The 19145-nt window shown below is 43.7% G+C and overlaps 1 protein-coding gene across 1 annotated transcript in view; it reads right to left on the reverse strand.

Annotated features, from left to right (window-relative positions):
* Positions 1 to 531: 531 nt before the first annotated feature.
* Positions 532 to 19145, reverse strand: part of MSL3 (MSL complex subunit 3) — a 263983-nt gene continuing 245369 nt past the window's right edge. The window contains exon 13 of the mRNA XM_069640759.1: positions 532 to 1160. Within this exon, the coding sequence (XP_069496860.1) occupies positions 1061 to 1160 (100 nt within the window). The 3' untranslated portion in view covers positions 532 to 1060. The remainder of the gene's footprint in view (positions 1161 to 19145) is intronic.

Below are 19145 nucleotides of genomic sequence, written 5' to 3' on the forward strand. Positions count from 1 at the left end.
AAAGGGTTACTCAAGTACATCTTGAGTTTATCTCGCAACCATGCACTGACTGTCTGGTACTGTAATATGTGGTATGGAATGTTCACCAATATTGCTGACACTTTGACTTACCCACCTACATAACTAATCACATATGCATACTTCCATAACCATGCCCCGATATCCCATTGTCTCCTGCAATCTTTCTGTAAGGGTGCACATTTTTCATGTTTTGCCTTTATCTTCCTTCCCAGACCAAGGTCGTGTTCATCCCTAGTGGGAGTACAATACGCCACTTGTGCAGACAAGCTGCAGGTCTGTAAGACCACACTGGCGGCATTGGGCACAGTATTAATACTCCGGTAACAGAACAGGCTCTTCTGAGGCTGCATTAGAAAAAAAAATAATGCAATAGTCTTTTGCTTTGTGGAGATATTCTAGTACATCTTTCAAGTATACAAATACTATTTAGCAGTTAAAGTCAATGTGAGGAATATTTGTAGATTGCAGTTGACATGATGGTGTGCTAAAATTATCAATAAATTAACAGCAACCAGTTCCAGTTTTTATTTAAGCAACAGAACACCACAGTTACTGACAAAAAAATATACAAACGAAAATGTGTGATGTGTACATCAAGTAATTGAATGTTTGGTCAGTCCCATAACCAATGAAAGCTATTTTTGATGAAACTTGTTTCTCAGAGCAAGAATTTGGTTTCCATCTTGGTAAAGAGCAGCACCCACCTTTATTTCAATCACGATACAACATGCATCACAGACAGAGCCCTGCTGCAGCTGTTATGAACTCCTGAAATGTTTGCTGTGGACATACGAAATCTGTTCTTACAAAAGACTTTCTTTTGCTTTGAAATCCAACTCGGTACTTCTGACACCTAGAAGTGATGATTAAACGCGTACCATAATGTCGGTATAGCTCAGTCAAAACAGTGGTCCATCTATGCCATAGGCTACAGTGTTCATCTAAGACTCTGCCAAATGAAAATTCTTATTTCCTGATAAATGACAACCACAGCACGGTCACAACCTATGCAGAGTAGGTTTCCACTGTTCAAAATGTATTAATAAATTGCCCGAGGATTTTTGGTGCTGTAGTATGCTTCACTTGCAACTACGTAGGCCGATTCTGGAAAGAAATCCTCATGATATTCAGCAAGAAACCTGAAAAATGTAGACAAGCACGTTTAAACATCAGATGGAAAATAAGAAAAGTAGCATAACAAGATAACATATTGGAATAAAACCCTACAAAAATGTCATGAAACAAAGGAAGCAGGCGTATATTACAAAAGTATTTACTACTTTTGTACATTTGCAACTATTATATGCATAATCCACTGCCCTATATGTAGATCACCAAATTAAACATTCGGAGATAGTGGCAAAAAGTACTCTTCAAATTGACAATTGTACCGGTGATTCATATCCACCTCAATACCTACTCCTTCAGGGTTCGAAATTGAAGGGAGCTGGGGGCTATTTAGCTCCTGCTTCTAGCTTAGTGGAGCCTGGTTAGCTTGAAACCAGCATCCACCCTCTCATCTTATGGACATGTATTCTCCCATAGATGGCCAGCCCTTGGTTTTGATGCTTATGTCAGCTGGCTCAGCAGATTACAGACTGGATGTTTCATAAACACTAACTGGATAAGCCTGCATCCACCGGGAGCTACTTTTGGCTCCTAGAGCCAAATGGTGCCTTTCAAACCTGTAAATGTGACATTCACTTTGAGAATGTTAATAAATAAGAATTAGAACATCTAATAAACATTTAAACAAAATGGTTTATACAAAATGGACAAAGAGTTAAAGGAGCATCCCTGGTAGTTCCGGGTTCCCACGTGGTAGCTCCTACCTACAGGGCGATGCTCGACACCTAGGAGCTGGGATTTAGCTCCTGCTCATTGAATCTCAATTTCTAACGCTGTCCTTGAACATCCAATACCCTTCTGTTCAGACAGGATTCATATTTTGGAGCTAAGGGGGCCCTCCTTTTAGGGCCCCTCAAACCTTTTTTGCCACCCCCACTCTTTTTGGGATTTCGGACCTGATTTTCATGTCCAGAGTGACTTCTATTGAAATCCTGCTGCCAGTCGCTCAAACAGCTCCCAGTCCCCAGGGGTGCTTTCTGAGAACTCCATTCCTTTCCTATGGTGATTCTATTAGTTTTAGAGAGTAGACTGGTGGGAGCTGTACTTCAGTTTTGGCTTCACTATGGGTAAACACCTTTTTACTGCATTGTGTTGTGGGGGGTAGACTGACAAAGGATGACTCGGAGAGGGCTTAGGTGTAACACACCTTTATTGTCAAGTGGCTCTATCAAGGAGCTGCGCTGCGTGCAGCCACCTCCCGCCATCCCCACAATGGCTCTGCGCCCCCACCCCAGGCCGAACACAAATGCAGTTCAAATGCCACGTTCATGGCTACCACAGTGCAGGGAACCAGAGCTGCTGTGAGACGACAGATGCAACACAAGCTCGCCACTAGGAACCCCCCTCTTAGACAGCAAACTCAAAACAAAGTTCTTCAGCTTGGCAGGAGCACAGCACAAGCATGTATTCCTTCTACCTTTGCCTGTTGATCTCCAACACACTTCTACAACAGCTCTCCAGTGTTCCCTTCATCAGCCCACGACATGACGCTAGCATAGTTTGCTGTGTCACATCCTCCGGTTCTAAAACCATTCCCGAAATGACAGTTCCAGATATCACATTCATTCTTGTATCTCCTACACCAATCGACATGCCTCTTGCATACATTCCTTCTCTGGGATTGACCTCCCCGATCTTACTCCCCATCATACCACTCAACATTCCTTCCGCATACTTCCTCCTCTCACAAACTCTCCTCTCGGTTTCATAACACTTAATTTGTCTTACGCTCCATTTTGTTACATCATCTAATATTCCTAAAGTTCCAAAAACTTTGCTTATCCCCATAGGGCTCGACAAACACAGAACAGTTTTCCCTCTCACTCTGGCATGCCTTACACACACTTCATCACCAACACAAAACGGTTCCACATATACCCAATTCCTTTCCTCAAATCAAGGTGCCTGAGATACCCAGCCATTCTGCTGCTAACCAACTAACCAGCTTCCTCACCTATAAAGACACAAACGGAGACACTCCTGTAGTGGATTGTGGTGTAACCCTATACACCCACACCATGTCCCTCACAGTCACTACAACATCCAATTTCGACATTAGGGCCAATTACAGTGTCCCCTTTACAACTAGATTAAATCTCTCCACCAACCTGTTCTGTCTAGGACAATATAGAGCTGTTATTTCATGTCTCACTCCTGCACTCCCAAGATAATCCGCCAACACCTTAGACAGAAACTGAACACCAATGTCCGCCAACACTATTGACGGGAGACACTTCTTTCCAGAACACACCATCCAAAAATTCTACCATGAATTTGCAGTCTCACCATCTACCCTTCCTACATACGGGCATTTACTATGGTAGTCCATGAGAATAAACCTGAATCTCTGATAACACCCCAGCAGCGGACCAATAATGTCCAGCCGCTACCTTCTGCATCAGTATTTTGTCCGCACACAAAGGCGGTTCCAACACATGAGACTTGTCGCTCATTGCACTCGGCAAACAATTAGCCACCATTAGCTCTACGTCAGCACCAATAAGTCTCCCCAATGCTCTTTGTGGTCATGCTTCACGCTAAATGCCACTTATGAGCTACTTCGAGAATAACAGATGTAATTCCCTTCTCCCCTCTACACAGTATATCACCTTCCACCCACAGTTAATTTTGGACCTGGTCAAACTGCACTTGCCCCTGAGAAATGCCTTCGCCATCCTCTTTCCAGCAACTGGCGTACTCTACTCAACATCTGCTGCACACTCTTCACGCCATCTCTCGAAATCCATAACACCCCCCCACCACACTTCACTAGCTCATCTGTGCAACATGGCTTCCTGCTCATCAGGCAACTTGTGCATACTCTCAAGTGGGAGGCGGAACAGGCAGTCTGCAGGCACATTACCTAAACTCTGCATACATGTCACTGAGAAATTATACTCTTGTGAGGCCAGGGCCCAATAATTTATCCTAGGTGACACACATGTTCTTCCCTACCAGTGTGTGTACTAACGGCTTGTGATCCGTCTTCATTAAAAACTGTATGCCACACACACAAAAAAAAAAAAAGACTTGACATGGAACACTGCCCAATAACACGCCCCCCCCTCTCGCTCAAGCATAGAATAATTCTTCTCAGCGCCCTACAAGGCTCTAGAAGCAAACGCAATCACTACCTCATGTCCAACCCTGAGCGAGTACTGCTCCTACTCCCACAGCACCTGCATCAAGGGTTAATACCGTCTTCCTGCAAGATTCAACATGCACAAGGTTGGGGCAGCCGTCATCTTCCTCTTGACCTGCTGAAACACACGGTCGTGACACTAAGACCAATCAAAGGCCACATTCTTCTGCAGCAAGTCTCTTAAAAGGGGCACACAATGTAAAAAACACCTCCACAAATCTAGACTATTATTCAGCATACCCTCGGAAAGTTCTGAGAGTATACTTGTCATGTGGCACTACAGCCTCCACCAAATTCGTTTTTATTTATTTATTTGTATACAGTCCAAAGAACTTTTACAAACAACAAATTTGCCAAGTTAAAAATGCTTTCAAATGCAAGGAAATGAATACAAATCTAAATACTCAATTATACACACGTGTACTTACATACATCCGTCTATGTGTAGACAATCACAAAATCACAGTATCACAGTTGGGAGGTCGTACTTTCTTTAAATTAGGTAATTAGTATATCAACACAATTCAAGGATCTGGACTCAAGATGTTCTAAAGTTACTGGAATCATCACCTCAGAGTGCCCTTAAAAACGGTGCATACCAATGGAAGCACCAAGCTAATATGAGTACTGAACTTGGCAACTCTGATATTATAGACTTCCACTAAAACATAATCAAGTTTCAACCATACAATTAAAATATTACAATTAAAATCAGCGAGGGTCCATTTAAGTGGACTGCATAAATACATATTAAAACAATTTCAGAGCAGCCAAGCAGGGTACACACAAGGTAATTAGTTGGAACTGTTAAGAGCTATATAAAGGGCACAACCCCACCCAACACCTAAGCAAAGAGACTCAATATCGCTCATTGTATCCATTCAACTAGAATTCTTCAGCAGACCTTTCTATATTTGCACCAGGGAGGCTTTTAGAAATAAGATACCAGTCGAAACAAGGCTATCTTAAAGGCATGGTCTAGTAAAAAATGTTATTGTCCCTACGGGTCGGCCATGCTTTTTAAGCCTAAGTGGCTCGATTTTAGAAAACTTTCCTATGGACCTTACCCGAGTTTTCATCCATTAAACGCACGCGAAAACAGCTACCAGGGAGCCGCCATTTTGTGATAATCCTATCACTTGCCGCATCGCCCTGACTGACCTGCTTCTGTAGCACTAAATCAATTCCCCCGCCCCCGAGCCTGTCTTCAGCAGACTCGTACCGCCCATTTCCCAACGCCAAAGCACGTCTTGTGTCAACATTCGCTGCGCTTCAGCTAATGACGTGTCGCCATGGAAATGGCAGGACGCCTCTTTCCTCAATAAGTATAAACAGACCGTTTCACAACACACAGCAGCAGATTTTCGATTCCATTCCTCTCTCTGTGTTACTTAGAGTATTTTGTGACTCGTTTCTGTGCTCTGGTCAGCTACCTTCGCCGCTTATAGCCCGTGGGAACACCTGTACCATCTCGGTAAATTATTTTACTCTGTTTACCACACAATGGCTACAATAATGCCCTACATGTACGAGCCCGAGTATACAGAGGAACTACTACTGGAAAGGGAAGCACGCGAAAACGATGGGGATTCGGACGGCAGTTGGCAGGACGAATCAACAGATGAAGAGCCTAGGCCTAGTCGCATGGACGTCGTCTCCACCTGGTGCACATGCAATCGGTGCGAGCTAATGCCAACCGAGGAGGAGAACTGCTGCTGCCGAGAAAACTCGGGATGCCTGGCCTACATTTCGGAAGGCGAGCCATGACCGCAATGCATCACCGAGCTGCCAGACTTCAGGGCAGCCTGCCTCACATGGGCTGTGTTGAGAATAATGATGGTGCTTATGCACGAACTTCGCGCAACTGTTCGTCCTCGTAATCCGAGCAACGAGAGAGTATACTCTGCTTGTCATGCCACTCCCATTTCATGTTCTTCTACTATATCCAAAATTATATATTCATATCATAGTAACGCATGAAAGTCGTTCAATAGTGTGCATTGTCTAGATAGCATTTGTCCGTGCGGAATGTCATTAGTTACAAGAATTGTCATTGACAACAAACGTTTATTAAACTTATCTTGGTCATTTAAAAACAGTTTGTTTCATTCCTTTACACAGGTGGTACAGGCTGGTAGCTTATCGTTCCTTTACATGGTGGCTCCACGGGAGGCTTGGACACCGCGTTCGAAGAGTGATACCCGCCTGTGACGTTCGTGCCATTAGAGAAACGTTCCCGAGTGACAGCGGTCAGTACAGGGGATTTTCTCTCGCTGTGCTGCAACCTGACCTGTATAATCTTTAAAGTCTTGTATTTTTGTGTCATGAAAATAAGATAAAATATATGTGGTGTTTTATTTTGTAACAACAGTTGTTTCGATTTTTTAAATGAATCAAGTGTGTCTCCATTCAAGGATGGACGTCGGACATCTGTGCTCCGAATGGGTGAAGGTCTGGTCGCTGTGAAGCAGGGTGTTCACTATCTATCTAAGCTAACATAACATATTCTCGATAATGCATGCACTAAATAACACTTGTTCAAAGTCTTTCAGTAGGTTATGTCTCTATAAAAGTCAGACATATCTATACTAATAATTACCATTGGATTATACAGGCCTTAGGGTCTTGACCACTATAATACACCGGTTGAAGTGCGGGTCTGTGCTCACAAGAATCTCCGGTATGTGGCATTTGTTATTGATAAGCAACGATATACTATCAAAGGCGGTTTGAGCCAGTGGATGAGCACTGGCATGGGGGGCTGTCAGGGGCACGAAAGGCCAAGGTGCCAAACTGCATGTACACTTCAAAAGGTATCCCACGCCAAGGGGCCATCGGTCACATGGTCTCCTCAGACCCCGTGTCTCCAGCCAGGCCTCCCCTTGAAGCAGGCCGCCCCCCTAATACCATGACATACATACGTCATTCATTCACAAACACACCCCTTTTTCTAATACTTTATAAACCACTTGATATGTCTCATGAGAACATCTTTGTGCTTTGCAAGTCAACTCCTGAACGTGCTACCTGGCAACCACTGAGATCTACGCTAATCTGCTCGTCGTCGTGTTATCCGTGATCTTCTGTGACCGCTTAGAGCAAGCCCATCAGTGTGCTACCTGTGGCCACCCACCTATTCTCCTGCAACATACTGCTCTGCTTGCTGAATCCAACAGTTTGTTGGTCAAGGTAAGGCCATGTATCCTAGTCATATTTCGCAGATTTTTAAATTTCTATCTATTTGCGAGTAGAGTACACAATATTGCTATGTTCATTGGTCTCATTGCTATTGACTTGAGTTTCCATTGCTATGCTAGCAATAGATCTATTTATTTTCATCTTTGTCTCTTGTCATCGAATTGAATCCTTCGGGTGTCCAGTCTATAATGTAAGCATGTTTCCTTCTCGTGCAAGACAGAACATCCAAGGGACGAGTCACATGTTCAGATTTTAGTCACATCATTTATACATTTCTGCATTTATGCAAATACTTAGCCGCACATAATGAACTGGTATAGTTCCTGCGACCAAAACAAACCTTGCATTGATCATTGTATGATTCATTTACTTTTGTATCAAATCTTTATTCATGAAGATAGCATAATAATGTCCATATTTACTTTTCAGATTTATCAACAATGCCTGCCTGTTCGATTAGCGGTTGCCCTTCGAAGACACATGCGAAATTGAAGGCACTACAATGCATGTATTCCCGAAAACTGTTGATCGAATAAGAGAATGGGTCAGACATTGCGGATATCCACTGGATGAGCTGGAAAGTAGAGTCCAACAAGTCTTACACGACACGAGGGGTGATCGATACCGCATCTGCAGCCGGCACTTTTCCTTGGACATGTACACAACATCTTGGGTAACAAAGAAGAATAAACGGCGAACGACACGGAAATTGATCGAAAACGCTATTCCCACTCTATTCGTCCACATTCCGCCACCGGTGAGTCAAGTGTCCGGATTTAGCTTTAGGCCTTGTGGTAGTGTGTAGGTAGCCGAATGGATTAATTGATATCGTAGGTGTTCTATCCCTTGTATTAATTTCGATATTGATATGAGTGTATAGCTTTTTGAATAATGACATTTATCAATATATTTTTTTTTGATTTCATAACCCACAAACGAAATGTATATATATGGGAACAGGGAACTGTGCTGTATTGAGCATTTTTCAAGTATTCTGTCGCCTTACATGGCTATTTTTAATATTGGCATTTCATTATCAATCATTAATTTACCTTTACAACTTCTTGACTATCCCTTGAATCTGAAGCAAGAACATTCTACATCCTTGACGTGGTCACAGTTATCAACCACTTCTAGCACGTATCAGGTAATCTTACTAGGCTAATCCGCTACAGATTTGTTTTATGCATGTCAAGTAATAGTTTTATTCTATCGTGTAATTATTTTACCGAATGTTTGGTTAGTGCTTTCCAATTGATATACACCTTAGTTATTGTCCACTGGTGTTTGTTTTCAGTTATAATTAGTGTTATCCATACTAATGCAAGTACTGTCTTTCAGGGGGATGCTGAAGCTTCCGCCACATCTACAACATTTCTAGATGTTCTTCAGCAGCAGGAGGTATGGATACTGACAGCTCCATCGAGCGTCATCATCAGAGCTGGAATTCTTCTTGTTTGATTGTTCTACACAATGTTTCATTCGTGGTTAGCCGTTGATATGTACCTGTGCTGTCGACCCCAGGTGTGCGTTATGTTTTCACTATTGTAATCCTCACAAATGCAAGTACTATGTTTCAGGCAGTTGATGGAGCGTCAACCCCTGCACTTGATGCAGAGCCTGACATTCAAGTAATTCCAGGGCAAGTGGAAGCGGGACCATACGTATACGAATCGGCGCAACAGCTTTCGGAAGTTCGCACTACATTTGCAACATCCATAGATATTCTTCAGCAGCATGAGGTATGGATACTGACAGCTCCATCATGCGTGATCATATAACGTGATTCCATTTGCTATACTTTATTCCCTATTAACGCAAGTGCTGTGTTTCAGGGAGACGACGGAGCTTCCACTACAATCACATCTCATTTTGATGATGCAGATGTAAAGGAATCAGAGAAATAAGTCGATGAAATCTGCATATTTATATTTTCCTTGATTGTTTTAGACAATGCATCATCTGTGGTTATCTCTTTATATGTACTTGTGCCGTCGACCCCAAGTGTGTGTTATGTTTCCAATATTGAAAACCATACTAATGCAAGTACTGTGTTTCAGGGAGATGCTGGTGCCTCCTCTTCAATACAATCATTCGTGGGAGTCCATGCAGAGCCAGAGGTATGGATACTGACAGATCATCACTGGTCGAATACTTGTCGTTTGATAGTTGCACACAATGTTTAAATCGTGTTTGGGTATTGAGATGTACCTGTGTGTTCGTCCTCGCGTGTGTTTTATGCTAACAATATTTTGATACATAATAATGAAAGTACTATGTTTCAGGGAGACGATGGAGCCTCATTCCATGCTGTCTATGCGGATACAGAAAATATAGTCGTTGCAGCGCAAGAGGAAGGGAGGACATGCGGAAACGAATCAGAGCTACAGCGTGCAGATGTTAAAGGTCGAGTCAAAAAAGTTGCAAAGAAAAAAAAACAAAAAAAGGTTTGTTACAAACAGTTCATAACTTTAAAAAAATGTTTGTGCTGGGGACTATTTTATGTTTTTTTCCAGTCAATTGGACTACACTTTATCTTGTGTTTAAACTGAACATCCCTTTCCAATCTCTCCTCTAGTTACCCGTGGGTTTCAGAACTATACATACACAGACAGTGAAGCGAATGAGAGATGTTGCTTGCCAGACCATGTACACTATGGAGGAACTATTAATTGAGGCGAGGCGTGTTCAGGCTCGAGATGCTCATGTCCAATGGCCAGAACATGAATTAACTGTGTTTGGAGAATACAACAAAGTTGCATTGGACCATTGCTACAGTGCGACCGCATCACCACAAGAAGATGATATTGAATGTATTGAAGATATCTCTGAAGTAGTTGCAGATCAATTCACACAATCTACACCCGCCAAAAATTTGCCACCGAAAAACATGTCGACATTGTTGTGTTCTCCCATCAATGTTGAAGTAATAGATGTCGAAATGACAGAGAATGAACCAGCCGCAGCATCCATAGACGCATCAGAACTTGGTATCAGTGATATTACTTTCCAATGTGTTGAAATCTCCGCAACGTCACAGGCCGAAACAACGTTGACGCAGGATGACAGTCTAATGAAAGAGAGCAAATACATTGTATTCGACAGTTGTTTGATGGAAATTATAAGTATGCTGAAATGTGTGCATTCCGTTAGAGGGAAAGTATGTGGGAAGCCATTGATTAATGTGACTCGTCAAATAAAAGGCAGTAACGTCAAAATAAATGCCACCTGTAGATTAAATCATAGGTTCTCATGGTCTGCACAAACGATGCTGGGGAAAATGCCAGCAGGCAATCTACTGTGTGCAGCTGCATCACTTTTTAGTGGCTCCAGTTTTAGAAAGTTAGAGGCTTTCTTTCAGTTTTTGGGACTCCATTTAATTTCTAAATTTCTGTACTACATATACCCGTGATTATCTGTTTCCGGCCATTAGTGATGCTTGGAAAATTGAACAATTGTCTCTAATAAGTACATTTGAAGGGAAACGTTTCAGGCTAGCCGGCGATGGACAGTGCGACAGCCCTGGACTTTCTGCCAAGTACTGCACCTACCACTTTCAGGACATGGATAGTAAGAAGATTGTGAGTTCGGTGGTCGTGCAGGTAACACAATGTACATCCTCAGTGGCCATGGAGAAACTAGGATTTATAAAATCAGTGGAATATCTACAATCAAGGGGAATGCACATCGACCTCATAGCCACGGACAGACACGTTTCAATTGCCAAGACAATGAGAGAGCAGTTCCTGCATATATTAATCAATTTGACGTATGGCATCTTGCCAAATCAATCAGTAAGAAAATCTCGGCTGCAGGAAAAAAAAAAAGGTTTTGAAAGTATTTTGCAGTGGTCCCATTCTATCACCAACCATCTTTGGTGGAGCTCAAAAACTTGTGAAGAGTCAGTGGAAATACTACTTGAAAAATGGCGGTCACTGATGCACCACTGTACCAACGTTCACCACTGGACAGAAAATCAACATTTCCACCAATGTGAACATGGCCTTTTGTCCCCAGAGGAGGCACGGAAGAAGAAGTGGTTGATTCCATCTTCACCGACACACAAAGCCATTGAGAAGATTGTTTTCGACAAAACTCTATCAAGAGATTTGAGAGGACTGACAGAATTCTGTCACACGAGATTTGGAGGTGTTCCACAATATGTGCCTAAAGTACAGTCCAAAGCGCTTGCATTTTAGCTTTCGGGGCATGAAACATCGTACTCTACTAGCGGTCTTGGCACATAACAGCAATGTTGGACGTGAACAATCTAGGATTAGGGGTAAAGTAAGGATGCCTCGCTACACTAAGGTGTTTTCAAAACTAAGTAAGCAATGGGTGATCAAACCAGTCTATGATGAAATGCAGTTTGACTTTGTGAAAGGCCTTATTGTTGCTGTGTTAGAGAAGCACAGATATGGAATTTTGGACGTTTCTGTGCAGAGCAGTGATCCATTGCAACTGTGCCATGTCCACCCAGAGCACAGCTGGTTGTGAAGTACAAATCACGGTTTAAATAATTGCAATACGATTGTCTTTTTGTAAATAAATGTTATTGTACAGTGTACCTGTAACCCTAACACCTACCTTCACCATCATGGGTGGCGAACAAGCTGGGTGTCATCTTTGAATTCTCTCTATTCACCTCATATATGTGTATGTATATATTTTTCTCATGTCTCATCTCATGTAAATGTAAATGCTGCGCACTGTTAACGGAGGGGAGGCTTGCGTATTGCAAATAATAAAACAAACAATAAATCTCACTTTTAACTCAACTCTTGTGGTACTTTATACTTTCCCTGACCTTCTGCCAAAAATTAAATGTCTCTATAGTTATGATTTTTTGGGGCTGCAAAGCTCGCAGACAACGGGGACAAAATTGGGGGCCTTAGAACGCGCGAAGCGGGCCGTGGCATTTGGGAGAGAAGCCAGTTCGCATTTGCACATTGAGGCGCACTACATTGAGAGATTCTAAACTTCAAGTTCTCACAGATGCCTTTACTACGTGATGTTGCAAATAAAGAATGCGAAGTCAGCGGCTTTGATTTTCAGATCGCGCCCAGAAGAGTCCCACACGTCGCACTGGAAGTATAAGGGTCTATTGTTTTTTTACCTTGAGACAGGGACCATGCCGAAAGAACTACATTTGAAGGGGGTGCGCAATAACGTAAGAGACGATAAAGCAGAAAATTCAGAAACTAGACCGAGTTTCATTTTAGTTCAGTATACGAAAAATCGTTGTCAAGAGCACGGTCCGTTTTACAGACTGCATTACGAAGAGACACAATGGAAATTTCAAATATAATGTGAGTAAATCTTTAGACACTTTTATACCGGAATGAAGAATTAATGAATGGATGCATGAATAAATGAATGAAGAGCTAGGAAAAGCAAGGAAAACGTGTTCGTAGTGGGCACATGGGCATGGCCCAGCCACTCTTCCCTGCACTGCCTACCTGCACTACGGGACTGTCTCTGTATCCTTCAGCCCCTTCTCCCGGCATTTACCTTGCACTTGCCACCAGCTGGCCCCATTATTTATCTTGTATTCGACTAACCATGTACAGCACTTTTAACCCCCCTCCCCCCTTCCCCATGCGCGATCTGAAAGACACCTGGCCTAGTAGGATTGTTGTCTTTCTGCCCTTGTTTCCCCCCCCCCTGCCTCGTCGCGCCTTAAAACACTTGTGTATAGGCGCGTTACAAATGCCATATCATATATCATACCATTCCACACGCATGTAGACTAACTGTCGTTTATCATTGTGTGTTGGCCTCGATTTATTTCGTTACTTTTCGCATTGATTTTAGAGCCGAACATACTCCATTGAACTATCCTTGCAAGCAAATAGTTTCTTATCGGGCGTAATAAATAAAATGAGTAATATTAATGAAGATCGGCTGGCGAGACTAATTATAATTTTTTTGTTATCATAACAGGTATTTGCTCCCCTTCTGCTACTGTCATCGGTTTGAGACACCGGCAGACGGATTCTTCGTGAGACACCTGCAGCTTCGTGTGAACAACTGGAGCACACTGACAATTTTATGGGATGATCGCCAAGGGCCCACATGCCCTTACGCTGTACTAGTGGCTAGAAGCAACATATCAACCTTTACGATGGACTAGTGCCTAGTTGATTGAACAGCCTCGCGGTTCACCGTGCTTCCAAAGTGCTTCTTTTAACGAAAAGCAACACCCTGTGTACCATTGCGGATACAGATAAAAGAAAATAAATGGCTTTCGGAGTTCATATGGCAATTGCTGAATATTCTCTAAACATTTAATGTCAAATAAATGTACTTTACCAAATGTACCGTGTTTCTGTTTGATTTTAAAGTACAGTTTCATATTCCGAATTGTGGCGCGCTGTGTTGTGAGATGGTCTGTGTTGGTTTCCGGGTTCGGTGTGGAGTCGCGTAGAAGACGACTGGGCGCGTTTGCCTACGCAGCACAGTAACGTCACAGAGAGAGGCGGGGAATATGAATGTTTTGATATTGTCAGGCTCAGGGGTGGTGGAATTGATTTAGTGCCGCAGAAGCAGGTCAGCCAGGGCGATGCGGCAAATGATAGGATTATCACAAAATGGCGGCTCCCTGGTGCCTGTTTTCGTGTGCGTTTAATGGACAAAAACTCGGGTAAGGTCCATAGGAAAGTTTTCTAAAATCGAGCCACTTAGGCTTAAAAAAACGTGACCGACCCGTAGGGACAATAAAAATGTTTACTAGACCATCCCTTTAACTCTTTTAGACTCCGAGTTTATACAATAGTTCCGAACGTCATCTGGTTTTATCGCTCCACAATTGTACACTAGGCTGCACAAAATTGTCATATACGCCATGCCTAATGCTTTACACCCCGTAAGGATGTGCCTGGGCGTTTCTAGGGCCCCAGGTATCTTCCATACATAACATATCCTGTCAGCTTCCTGTATTTTAAACCTGGCACCAAGGAATATCAACGAAGGTAATTGATTTGTCCGTAATTTCAATAAGAAGTTCTGCATTGCAGGGCAGGGACATTGTCTCAAATATTGATGAGCTTGTAGGTAGGTATGATTCACATTCGCTAATTGTTAAGAGTAGACAAATGAGTAGTTATTGATCCAATTCCTTATTCTGTTTTTAAACAATTGATTCAAAATATGGACCATTGCACCTCGTTTAAAATTAGGGCACCATCCAATCCACTCATAGATCCTAGACATTAGGTTACCATATTCAACTTTGCTCTGCCTGTAGAGAGAACCTCCCAACTCACTTAAAGAACAAGTTACTTACCAACTGTAATGTTCTTTCGACTGGATGTTCCTCCCACGTGTTCCTAGTCTTAATATTCGCCAGCTTGCTGCTTCTTTCTGAAAAAAAATTCACCCAAGGGCGCTGTGCTCGAGGCCACGTAGCTTGGTCCCTCGAAGGCCGCCGTCGACCTCATCCGTCGTATGAAGGGCTTGAGCCGCGCCCGTTGGTTCAGTTCTGTTTTTTTCCGATGTTAAAGGTCGCATCAGTTGTATTTTGTGCCAGCAGATGTCAGGCTCTTAAGGAAGTACAAGTGCAAAGAAAGCGTAAAAAACTATACGGAGGGGTAGGTTGGGAGGGTCGATGAGGAATACGTGGGAGGAACATCCAGTCGAAAGAACGTTACAGTTGGTAAGTATCGTTTTCTTCGAATGGATTATGTCCTCCCACGTATTCCTCATCTTAGATAGACTCCCATAGCAGTTGTAATTTGGAGGAGGGAGTACCATAGTTTTTTTTAATTATGCACTGAATGAAGGACGGCTTTTGCTAAAAGGCCTCCTTGGTAAGAGGTAGTGTCTAAACAATAATGTTTTGCAAAAGTGTGCATTGATGACAAAGTGGCCGCAGTACAATGTCCTGCACTGGGATACCCCTCTGGAGAGCCGTGGAAGTTGCTATGCCCCTGGTTCAATGAGCCCTTAAACCATCTGGAGGCTCCTTCCCAGCCAATTTCTAACATTCAGATATTGCTAGGATAATCCATCTGGATAAGGTTTGTTTGGACACATCAAGTCCCAATTTGTGTGCAGTGTAACCGACAAACAACTGATCTGTTTGTCTAAATCTTACCAGTATATATATGTAGAAACTGAGAGCCCTTTACTCTAGTGGAATCTTCCCTCCTCTTTACTAGCATGTGGAGGAGGATAAAAAGGTGGTAAAGTGATCTTCTGTGACAGATGGAAATCTGAAACTATTTTAGGTAGGAAAAAAGGCTTGACCTTTAAAACAACTTTATCCTTGTGTGAGGAGGCTTACAAGAGAGCGCCTGCAACTCACTCACCCTGTGGGCTGAAGTTAGAGCTACCAGTAGAACAGTTTTTAAAGTTAGGAGCCTTAAAGGACAAGAATGTGAAGGCTCAAAAGGGGCACACATAAGAAACTTTAAAAAACGAAATTTAAAGCCCAAAATGGGAATTTAGAAAGGTGTAGGAAGGAACACATTTGTTAACCCTTTAAGAAATTGGATAGCTAAAGGCATTTTGAAATATAGAACTTCTTCTGAGGAGCGCTTGAAGGTGGATAGCGCTGCCAAATATCCTTTAATAGTTCCAACTTGGAGGCACGAGTTGGCTAAATGTAATAGAAAGGAAAGCATCATGGGAGTGGTACATTGAAAAGGATCCACTTTCTTATCCCTGCACCAGTTACTGAATTTCTTCCAACACCGGTATAAGAATATTGTTGCTAGCTTCCTGGCCGAAAGCAAAATTTCCATAACGTCATCCGGGAGGTCCCAATCCTTATATCTCAACCTCTTAGAAGCCAAGCGTGAATGTTGAGTGTCTTGACCTCTGGATGGAGAACTCTACCTTCCTCTTGCGAAAGAAGATCCCCTCTTTGTGGAAGACGTATTGAAGGGCAAATGGATATGTCCAGAAGGTCCAGGTACCACTCCTCCTGGCCCAATCCGGGGCAATTAGGATCATGGTTTTTCTGAACTTTCTCAACCTCCTGATTACTTGAGGAATCACAGGGACTGGAGGAAACGCGTAAAGTAGTGGAAATATCCAATCCACTATGAACGCGTCCCCTAGCACTCCTCTCGGGGGAAATTCCCTTGAGCAATACAGTTCGCACTTCCGGTTGGCATCGGTCGCGAAGAGATCCACTTGAGGGGTTCCCCAAAGGGCGAAGATCTCTTGGACATCCTGACCTAGCTCCCACTGGGAGACTGCTCTGCCTGCTCAGAGCGTCCGCCGCCGTGTTCAGCTCTCCGGCTAGATGAACTGCTGATGGAGAGATTCCTTCTTGCATTGCCCAGAACCAGAGCTGCATCGCCTCTCTGCACAGAGGGAGTGATCCTATGCCTGCTTTTGTTGAGGTAGTACATGGCCACTGTGTTGTCTGTCATTATCAGGACATTCTTTCCCTGTACAGATGGCAGAAAGGCCTTCAGCGCTAGTCTGATTGCCCTCACCTCCAAAAGGTTGATGTGTAGTTTGGACTCTGATTGAGGCCAACTACCGCTGATTGTCAGATCATTGGTATGGGCCCCCCACCCTGTGAGTGAGGCATCCGTCACTACAGACATCTCCGGCCATGGTTGCCAAAAAGTTTCCCCTCTGAGGATATTCTCCTTGCGAGCCCACCATAGGAGATCTTGAGCCACCTTGGATGGGACTTGTAGAAGATCTGACATCTCGCCCGAAAACTGGGACCATTGAGTTCTGAGGGCCCATTGCAGGGATCTCATCCTCAGTCGAGCCTCTGGCAAGAGAAAAATGCAGAATGCCATGAGGCCCAGCAACCTTAGGAAGTCGAACGCCGCTAGATGTTGGGCATTCTGAAATGTTACCATCTGCAGAATGTGGTAAGCTCTTTCCTCAGGGGGCAAGGCTTTCCCTGAGGTGGTGTCCAGGACCACTCCGATGAATTGGAGTCTTTGGCTCAGAATCATTTGTGACTTTTTGTAATTGAGGGAGAAGCCCAGTTTGTGTAGGAAGTGACAGGTCATGGCTAGATGTTCTTGGGCCCGTTCAGGTGAACTTGCCCTGATTAGCCAATTGTCCAGATAAGGGTAGATGTGAATCCCCTCCCTCCTGAGACTCGCTGCCACCACCGCCATTAGTTTGGTGAAGCCCCTCGGGGCGGAGGTCAGCCCAAATGGTAGAACTCAAAACTGATAGTGAGATCCGCCAATTGCAAACCTCAGGTACTTTGTGTTTGAGATGGATTGGCACATTAAAGTAAGCATCCCGAAGGTCCAGTGAAACCAGCCAGTCGTGAAGCTGAAGAGCCTAAGGATCTGAGAAAGGGTCACCAGCTTGAACTTGTCCTTCCTGAGGAATTTGTTTAAATTTCTCAAGTCCAAGATGGGTCTCAATCCTCTGTCCTTTTTGGGAATGAGAAAATAAGGGGAGTACCAAACCTTGTTCCTCTCCGCTACAGGTACATGTTCTATTGCACCTTTCTCCAGCAGGGTTAAAATCTCCTGCAGAAGGAGCAGGTCTGGAATTTTGACAGAGTTGGCTCCCAGTGGATGATTTTGAGGTCTTTGATGAAAAGGAAGACAGTAAAGATGGGTCACTATCTCTAGTGCCCAAATATCTGACGTAATGCCCCGCCTTTCGTCCAGATATTGATCGATTCTGCCTCCCACCGGGTTCTTGTGGGTTTAGACCTCAAAGTGGTTTTGCAGCAGTGGCTGAGGAGGTAGAAGCCGCTGCTGTGGCTGATCTAGCACCTCTCCCTTTTTCACCAAGAAAGGGTTTTCTTTGTTGTCCTCTCTGGCTGGCCTGCCCTCTTCCTTTCCAAAAGAGGAATAGAAGCGATACGGGCAACTCTTCCAGGAAGATGAGCCTGCGTAAGAATGTTGCTGAGGTTGCCTTGTAGCGGCGCTGAGTGATTTTGCTGCCGCTTTCGAGGTCTGCAGCTTCTCCAAGCTTTCGTCTGCTTTGCTGCCAAACAACCTCAAGCCGTCAAAGGGCATATTAAGCAATCTGGACTGTACATCAGATGCAAAGCCAGATTTCCTTAGCCATGCAAATCTACGCAAGACTGCGCTTGATGCCATGGATCTGCTTATACTCTGCAGTATCCAGTCCTGACTTGAGGCATTCCTCCATAGCCTCCTTCCCATCCTTTACTATCGCCAGGAAACCCTCCCGCTCCTCACCCTCCGGAATGTGATCAGCCGCTGCATCTAAACAGCTCCACAGGGTATAAGTAAACCTAGCTAATGTACAAGTCACATTAGTAAATTTAAGGGCCATACTACTGAAAGTAAAAGCTATCCTCACCCAGGCGTCAATCTTTTTGTCATCCCTGTCAGGGCGCATGGAGGGATAAGCTGATTGTCTACTTGCAGTCACAGCTTGAATCGCCAAACTTTCAGGTGAAGGGTGTTTTGACAAATACTCCGGATCCGAGGGAGCAGGTCTAGACTTTCCTACAAATTTCTTGTTTAAGCTGGTAAAGACTCAGGGGTCTCCCAATTTGTCATAACTCTCTTTTGAAGAGCTTTGTGGAAAGGAAGAACTGGGTCTTTCTGAGGTCCTTCATCAATATCATCAGTTAAGTCGTCCTGGTCATATCTTGGAGACACTGACTTCCACCCCATAAAATCTATCACTCTTCCCATAAGGCTCCTATACCCCGGTTCAGCATGATCAGTGGGGTCAGGTCTTT

Source organism: Ambystoma mexicanum, chromosome 7q (genome assembly GCF_040938575.1).
Source record: "Ambystoma mexicanum isolate Mex_15411 chromosome 7q, UKY_AmexF1_1, whole genome shotgun sequence".
In the NCBI taxonomy this organism is placed as follows: domain Eukaryota; kingdom Metazoa; phylum Chordata; class Amphibia; order Caudata; family Ambystomatidae; genus Ambystoma; species Ambystoma mexicanum.